The sequence below is a fragment of the Lactuca saligna genome, chromosome 4 (assembly GCF_052625555.1).
Source record: "Lactuca saligna cultivar CGN05327 chromosome 4, ASM5262555v1, whole genome shotgun sequence".
Taxonomy (NCBI): Eukaryota; Viridiplantae; Streptophyta; class Magnoliopsida; order Asterales; family Asteraceae; genus Lactuca; species Lactuca saligna.
The window spans coordinates 333,025,635-333,034,580 of record NC_136420.1 but is presented as its reverse complement, the minus strand read 5'-3'; the positions used below and the strand labels follow the sequence as shown (position 1 = coordinate 333,034,580).

Below are 8,946 nucleotides of genomic sequence, written 5' to 3'. Positions count from 1 at the left end.
AGAATGCGAAATTGTCCAGCTAAGAAGATTCTGAATCAGAAGGTCTCCGGACTAAGAGGGTTCCTGACCAAGAGGGTTCTTTTGGGTTTTCTCACTACTAGAAAACAGACCTTTAGTGACGCGCTTTTTACGACACGCACTGATTAATAATACGCAAAAGGGCGTGCCCTTAAAATAGCGTCATCTCTCCAAAAATTTTAAGGATTTACGTCACACATTATTGCGTGCCCTTAATTTAGTGTCTGAAGAAAAAAAAAATTAAAAACACGGAGGGCGCTTTATTTTAAACGCGCGTCGTCTTTATAATTTTAATGAAACGCGCTTTTAGTTGACAAGGGGGAAAACGAAATCCCCAAAATTTTGAAAACCCGCCTCGCTTTTTCTACCTTCTATCTATCTTTCATCTTTGCAATCCGCTCTCCCCTCTCTGATACTCTCTCCTTTAGATCTCACTTCATTCTCTACCTCCAGTCTCTCTGTAAACCCTAAGCCATCACCACTTCCCTTCTCTCTAGCATGTGCTAGGGTTTTATTTTCTTCCAAGCTTCAGCTTCTATCGTTTTCTCTCAACCCAGTATATGTGAGGGTTATGAAATAAAGAAAAACCCCAATGCTCCACAAAGACTCCTTTCTGAAAAATATCATGTAAAGCTTGGAGACGGAGTCTGAAATCATCAAGAGGAGAACAAGAAGTTAAATCGAAGGTGAATCGTAATTGATCTGCGAGGTATCCTCATCAATGACGTCGACCAACTCTAAAACCTCGAATTTAAAGAATTATTCAGAGAACTTAGGTGTTAAAACAAGAGGTTCCAGGTGAATCGCAATTGATTTGTAAGTATTTTGGTTCAATATTGTTTATTCTCAAAGTGTTGGTTGTGGGGGTAATTTTTTTTATATTCACATCATAATCTTTTCTCAAGTTTCGTGAGCTACAATCTCAATTTTTTTTGTTTTAGATTTACTAACTTCATTGGACCGAAAGATGTTCCCACTAATTCTACAAGTAGGGAAGCTAATCGCAAGTGGGTCGGGGAGGGGGGGGGGGGGGGGGGGGGGGGGGGAGGAGGGGGCAAATAAAAGGTCCCATTACTCAGGTATTCAAATCTCACGATTATATGGTCTGGGAGGCAAAATCTAATTTGTAAAATATGTGGAGCCCTAAGGGAAGCCATTACTCAAATCTCATGATTCTATCAGCATCATCGGCCATTTTACTCAGGTATTCAAATCTCATGATTCTATCAACGTCATCTTATAAAATTGTTGTTCTTAGTTCTTTATGATTTTTAAATACATGCAGATTGTGTTAGGCTCAACTATCTGATTCATCAACAACTAATATCTCAATATGTGATTTAACAGTAAGCTTCAAAGTGAAGCCCTAAGGGAAGCCATTACTCAAATCACCACAGGTACAAAAGAGAAGAAGCATAATTTCACTGAAACCATTGAACTCCAAATTGAACTCAAGAACTACGACCCAAAAAAGGACAACTGTTTCAGTGGAATAGTGAAATTGCCTCACATTCCTAGGCCTAAATTGAAAGTTTGCATGCTTGGAGATGCCTCAACATCTTGAAGAGGTAATAAGCTTTCTCAACTATCCCAAGAGCCCAGCAGTACTTAAGTTATACTTATTAAACATTTTAAAACCGTTAACTGTAAAAAATAAAATATTAAAACATAGTATAGGTTCATTAACTTCAAGTAATACCACACCCTACATTAGGATTAGAACCCATATTAAGTTGTTTCTGCATACTATCATAAATTGCTCTTACAGAGTTGTATTAGTTTCTATTTTGTTGAATATTGTTGAACCCGAGAGTATTTTACAATGATGCATATCCAACTTGTTGACCTATATAAACCTTTTGTTGAATAGCAATAACAAAGCAAAGCAAAGGTATCTGAAAAATCAACAAGAAACAACTTTCCATATTCATCTTGCATCAACTGCAGAAGATGGAGGATTGGTGATTTTCTTTCAAATTTTTTTGGTTTATTATATATCATTTAATAGATCTAATATGTAGGATTTAAGTTTAAACTCCTCCCACCATTTTGTAATTGCTTGGGACAATTTGTTTTACCTTTGCTTTAACATTTGTTTTACTCTTCAAACTAATAAGCCATGAGAATTGGGTTACTTGTTTTTTTATAGCCTGTTTGGTTTAGTCCCGATAAGTTTTATTTTGACTTAATGTAAAAAAGAAAGAGGAAATTTATACTCAAGAAGGACACATGTTCATTTTAATATATCTCCCTTTTAATGTTGTCCTATTTAACATATCCTCCTGGATGATAAGGTTTGGTTGGAATGGAATTATATAATAGGTTTTGTAATTGGTTGCTGAATATGGTTTGAATGTAATCATGTGAACATGGGTGGAATGGCTGGAAAGGAATAGGGTGGAATGGCTAGAACGGAATCTTGTGAATGGAATATAATCATATTTAAATAAGGTGGAATATGATGTTGTACAAGTGAGATCAACCTCCATTTTCAACTAAGGTTGCTTTTAATGTGGAGGAGTTTTGCTGTTCTTGTAACTATGACTTTATCTACATCAATAGCTGCAAGAAAAGCTTCTATTCCCATGGCTGCTTATCAGATATGTTTAGAAGTTTGGTTGGCTCTTTCTTTGCTTACCGATGCTTTAGCACTTGCAGGACAGGTAACCTTAAAAATTAAACTAGTACAAGGTTAATGTTGTTGTTCTATTTTTTCCTGTAGTTGTATGATTGTGTTGTTTTGTAGGCAATTCTTGCAAGTAGTTATTCACAAAAGAATTATGGTGAAGCATGCAGAGTAATAGACAGAGTTCTTAAGGTTAAGGATATGTATATATTATTATAATTTTTTTTTCCTTTTTAATTTAACTTACCAAATTTATATTGCTAATAAAATAATCCAAATTTTTGGTTTTCGTTTAGATTGGATTAATATCTGGAGGTAGCTTGGCTTTTGTGCTGTTCTTAGGGTTTGGACAACTATCTTCCTTATTTACCACAGATTCACAAGATCTAAATATTGTAAGATCTGGTACTTTGGTAAGAAACTAATTTTATAATTATTTTTTATATTAAGGATCTTTTAGTCAGTTGCGGTTTATGGAAGCTTAATAGTAATCCACGGTTTCAATTCCGCCCCTAGTTCTAATTGTCATATTCCATTATGTGCATGTAGGGTTCTTTTGTCAGTTGTGGTTTATGGAAGCTTAATAGTAAGGCTTGTATTTTTACAAGTTAAAATTGCCATGCGAATGACCCCTGATTTCTTTCCTCTTGATATCACGTAAGAATAATATTAATTTTTTGTATTATTTGATATGTTTATTTTGCTTACATAATTTTTTTATTTTTTATTTTTTATTTTTGGTATTGCAAAGAGTCTGACTTGTTTACTAAGATCCCAGCCAACATGCTTCTATTTCAAATATGCATTCCATTTGCTATTAAGAATTTTAAGCTTCAGGTAACGATTAAATCACTTTTAGATTATTGGTTTACTGGAGTAGGTTGGTACGGATGTTTATAAAAGTTTGAGAGAGATATGAGAGAGATTTGGGAGAGATTTGAGATACAGAGAGATATTTGGGAGAGATTTGGGAGAGAGAGAGATAGAGTGGGAGAGATTTAGAGAGACTTTGTCGGGGGCCTTTGTTAGTGTTTTTCTTCGTAGTGAAAGAACTGTAGGCTTCGTTTCACCATATTTTGAGTGTTATGCACCCCGGAAGGGCACGAAATAGTGTTTTATAGAGTTGTTACATCACTTAACCTAATTAGGGTTTAAAATGTATGAACATTTGAAACTTCCAAGTGATACTTTGCATGAATATATAGAGTTGTACATTATTGAACATATATTAATCCCTAACATATAAGCAATTGATGAGTCGACCGATTTGACCTGTTGAATTTGACTTGACTAGGAATTGACGGTTGTTACACAAATCGGTTAGCCCTCATGTGTACACACACTAGTGCCAATTTCTTGAGCGATGGGGTCCTTATATATTGTGGCTATAAGGGTTACACCATGTAACTCATGTCTTTCCATATTCTTCATGCTCCATGGGTCAAAACCTCCATGGAGTATCCATGGGTTACTCCATGGGTTTAGCCTAACATGAAGAACTATGGATCATAAGCACACATATATAAGAATGAATGATTTACACAATCAGTCCCCATATATTTAATGAGTCTCTTTTTTATCAAAAAGTTAATTCCAAATTAATTCTTTATCAATACTAATTAAATAATATGATTTCATATTAATATATTAGAACTTATAATATATTAACAAATCATAAATATCCTTTTCTCACAAAAGTCTATCCAAATTGTTTAGATGCCATGCAACCCAAATGGACCATGTCAATCGGGTCAAGTACATACCAAATGTAGTTATGGACTTAGACACTAATCCAATAGTTTTCTTCATTTACTTGTTTAGATTCACAATGAAAAGTACATTGCGTAAAAGGAATTGCACAAATGGAATGTAAGTAGACTTTGCATGAATGGAAGTATAATGAAAGTACACTCTATAAAAGGAATTGCACTAAAATACACTTGGTTTGAATGGTAGTTAATTGCTACTTCATGCATATGTTGCACTTGTTTTCTTTATTTACTTGTTTACATTTATAATTAAAGTACATTGCATAAAAGGAATTGCACTAATGGAATGTAAGTAGGTTTTCCATGAATGAAAGTAAAATGAAAGTACATTTCATAAAAGGAATTGCACCAAACTACACTTGGTTACATTTACAATGAAAGTCGAGTTTGCATGAATTGTATGTAAGGATAACTTGCATAAAAGGAATTGCACTAGAGATAGTACATTGTTAATGCTTAACAACTACTGGAAAATAAAATAAAAACATCATGGTTACCATAACATGGGGAATCCATTATAAACCTTAATAAAAATAATGTATTACGTAAGTTTTACTAGCATGTAGCAACCATCCATTTTGTATTCCAAAACATGTACCCAAAAGCCTAAAAATATCCAAAAAGGCAAGCCATAATGTAACACTAAACAATTGGATGTATGTTGCTAGTAGTGGGTGTATACAAAAAAAACAAAAATAGGCTACATATACAATTTTCCAATGATAACATCCTCACAATTAACCCCATATACCTCAAATATACTGGATAGCTAGATGTGGAACCCCTTCCATCTTTGTCAAAACAAGATTTCTTCAGCTTTTGTGTGATGATCCTTTTTGAGGGATTTCTTGTCCTTCTGAGTGGTACATACCCTTCATCATCAACATCATTTCCCTCCATATCTGGTGCATCATCCTCATCATCACCCTTACCTTCCTCCTCAACATCACCATCACCCTATCCATCATCCTCACTAGCACCATCACCATCAGCCTCTCCATCACCATCACCATTTACCTGCTACTTCACTAATATAATCACCTTCACTATCATCCTTATTTTCCTCCATACCATCATTTATATGGCCATCACCCACATTTCCTTCCATCACACCATCAACATAGGGAATACCCTCAACTTCATTTACATCTTGTTGATCAAAATTTTAAAAATACACTTTAATAAATGATACAAATAGTTTTATACTAACGTTAGCATTTAGAAAATAATGAATTCAAACTAACCATTTCAACTAGTGGCATATCATCCAATTTAACTTGTACCACTATTATGCTCTCTATTTCAGCCATGTTATATCTTGCCTCAAGTAGGTCTGTTACACATTCTAGTTCCAGCTTCACCATCTCTGGGAGAACATCACTTGCATTTCCTTCAGTGAATGCAGGTTTAGGATTACCCTCATTATCAGATTGACTTTTTTTATAAGTATGTTTAAGAATAGCATCCATTCCATCTCCAACCTCATCAAGTGTTTTTGTCAGGTTAGGTTCACCATCCTCAACACCTTTGTCATCATTAGCATGAAAAATACTTTGAAGAATAGTATCCATTTCATCTTGGATTCCATCACCTTTCTCATATTTATCCTTTGGTTGGCTAATAGCAGCTTCAAAAGTGCACATCATATCAACCACACTATCATCATCAATATCTTCTTTGTCAAACAAATCTTTCATTTTTTAATCAAAGCCCCTACCTTAAACATGACCATATATATCATCATTTTATCAACTAGAACTCTATCTTTTTCAATACCACCACCTCTTTTTATACCTAAGTTTTTTTATTTTTTTTTGCTTATAACCAATTTAGAACCTGATGCTTTATATGGGTCAAATGTGACCTTTTTCCTTGGCATTCCTTTCTTCTTTGGTGGCATAGGCACTGGTTCCTGCCTCTTAGACCTATCATGTGATGGTTGTCTAGGTTCACATTGTTCCTTCCTTGGCCTTCCTTTCTGCTTTGGTGGCATAGGGACATGTTCACTGGTTGCATTCTTGCATCCCTTATGGTTATGACCATACTTAAAGCCCTTACCACACCTTATAGTTCTTGTGGTGTTTACTCTTCCATAATATTCACTTACATGTCTCCTTCTATTAACCTTTTCTATACCAGACATTTACCTTGACACTGGTGGCAAGGGCTTTATGAATTCAGTTTGAGGCCATACGTTTGAACCATTCATTGGACTAATGTTAGCAAAGTAATACTTAAGAAATTGTTCCTTGGAAAAAATGTCATCAATATACTTATTAGGTGTTTGATGGATATAGTTTTGGTTGCAATGGGATGAATACATGGGATCCCAGCAAGATCCCATAACCTACAAGGACAATGCCTTCCATCCAAATTCACCATGTAGCTATCACATCCTATCCTTGCTTCAATAAGATGTTGTTGACTATGAATTATTAACCAAAACCTACATCTACAAGTTTAGTGGTCAAATGTTAAAGTGTTACTTAATTAAATTAAAAGAAAAGTTGAATGTTAGAGTGTTACCTCATCTTCTTCCCAAAAAGCTTCATCTTCTTTAACACCGCTAGACAGATACGAGTATTCCATTTAGTGCTTTCCTTAATCATGTGACCAAACCTATCCATGATGTATATCCTTATTTCTTCAAGCATTATGATAAATGTTTTTCCATAGTATCCACAAATTATGGAGCTGGATCACTCTGATATACCATTCTCCAATTCCTCACATGTATACCCTATACTCATGTAAGCTCTACACCATGTTTAGGGTTCTTTAAACATCTGATGCTCATATGCACCAAGATTGATCTTTTTAATTGTGTCCATGTTTCTCTTGAAATCACCTTCAACACAACTCACATTTTCAGCCCAAAACAACTTCTTGAACTCCAACCCAGTGTAAGCTTTTCAAAATTTTACATATATGTGTCGGGCAGATTGCCTGTGCTCCATATGTATCGATATATCTTTAATAGATTGTAATAAACCCTATACAAAAACCATCACACATTTATGTATTTATAAGTAATTTGAAAAGGATTAATATGCTATAAAGAAACTTACTTTCTTTTGATCTGATATAACTACCAAGCCCTTGCCATCAATAAGGTCTAGATCACCACTAAGTAGCTAAAGGAACCAAGTCCAGTTGGACTTATTTTCCATATAAAAAACAACCAAAGCAATTGGATAGACCTGGCTGTTGGCATCTCTACCAATGGCTGTTTGCAGTTCACCCTTCACATGCCCATTTAGGAAGCACCCATCAATCCCAGTTACTCTCCTACACCCTCTTTTCGAGCTAACACTTAATTCTTTGAAACAAATGTAAAACCTATGAAAATAATTATTTCCATCTGGATTGGTTGTTACACCAACTTGATATGTGGACCATGGGTTTGACCTTAACAATTCATTGGCATAATCTCATATCCTTACCTAATGCTTAGTGAGTTTACCTTCTATTATATTTTTGTCCCATTTCCTTTTCCTTCCAACTTGTCCAATAGATACCACATATGTATACCTTTGCCTAATGTCATCAATCATTTCCTGAAGTTTCATCTTTTTCTTATTAGCAATTTTAGTCACATAATGTCTTCCAGTCCATTTAAGAGAAACAATGGATCCAAAAATAAACTGCCTAGAACATTTATGGTTAGCATTCATGGCTTTGATCTAAAAAGATCTTCCCTTGTACATCCATGCAGCATAAATTATGAAAGGGAATTTAATCTCCTCCTTCCTCTTGCCACATCTAGTTACAATTCTTTTACTATCATAGTTTTCAAAGTATATTCTATAACCATGTGACACTACATAATTGGTGACACAAAACTCCAGCTAGGCAGGGGATTTAATGATGTCACCAAGAATTGGTACCATCTTGTGCTACTTCATGGTTGGGTCATGAATTCTATAGTTGTTTTTCAATACCTTATGTTCGTCTTTATCACTCTGCCAATCAGTATCATGGTACACTTATGCTCTGATTTCATCTGCCTTACTAGAATTTCAATGGTTTTCCTCACTTAATCGAACATTTAGGAAGATATCCTTACATTTATCAAGTGTGGATACAAATTCTTCCTCTGGTTTGTGGTCCATGTAAATTTCTTGAAGTTCAAAATCCATTTCACTCAAGCCATAAAATGACACATGTATGCCAGCAAAGGGGTCAACGTACCCCTCGTTTGATGAAGCCATTACACCCTCCTACATAAACACAATAAGTTTAGGAAACTATTTCAAGAAATGTTGAATGTAAACATAACAAGATCATGACCTATAAAAACCTTACCTTTCGAAGAACACTTTCAACCTAATCATCTCCAAGAAAACCCACTTTTTTCTTTGTATGTACAGAACTTCAGTCGATGAAATGGGAAAAGGTGAAAAGTGGTCCGAATATAGAAGGAGGATAAGGACACGACAATTTAACGTCCGTAACTGAATTGGAGTTTTCTCCTAAACAACGTTAATGATCCTTCCAGGTAAGCAAGTGGTAACTGGTTGATTAAAGGGAAAT

The 8,946-nt window shown here is 34.8% G+C and overlaps 1 protein-coding gene across 1 annotated transcript; it reads left to right on the top strand.

The window, feature by feature from the left end:
• Nucleotides 1-2,351: 2,351 nt before the first annotated feature.
• Nucleotides 2,352-3,136, top strand: LOC145040117 (protein DETOXIFICATION 44, chloroplastic-like). The gene is made up of 3 exons (XM_078988095.1): nt 2,352-2,681; nt 2,765-2,836; nt 2,941-3,136. Exons 1-3 carry the CDS (start codon nt 2,529-2,531, stop codon nt 3,067-3,069), a joined length of 354 nt encoding a protein of 117 aa, XP_078844221.1. The 5' UTR covers nt 2,352-2,528; the 3' UTR covers nt 3,070-3,136.
• Nucleotides 3,137-8,946: the final 5,810 nt, after the last annotated feature.

Excerpts from the sequence above, each read along its gene's own strand:
- LOC145040117 (XM_078988095.1), top strand. The coding sequence starts at position 2,529 with ATGTGGAGGAGTTTTGCTGTTCTTGTAACTATGACTTTATCTACATCA. Across the intron at positions 2,682-2,764 it reads CTTTAGCACTTGCAGGACAG|GCAATTCTTGCAAGTAGTTA; the intron begins GTAACCTTAAAA and ends GTTGTTTTGTAG. Across the intron at positions 2,837-2,940 it reads TAATAGACAGAGTTCTTAAG|ATTGGATTAATATCTGGAGG; the intron begins GTTAAGGATATG and ends GTTTTCGTTTAG.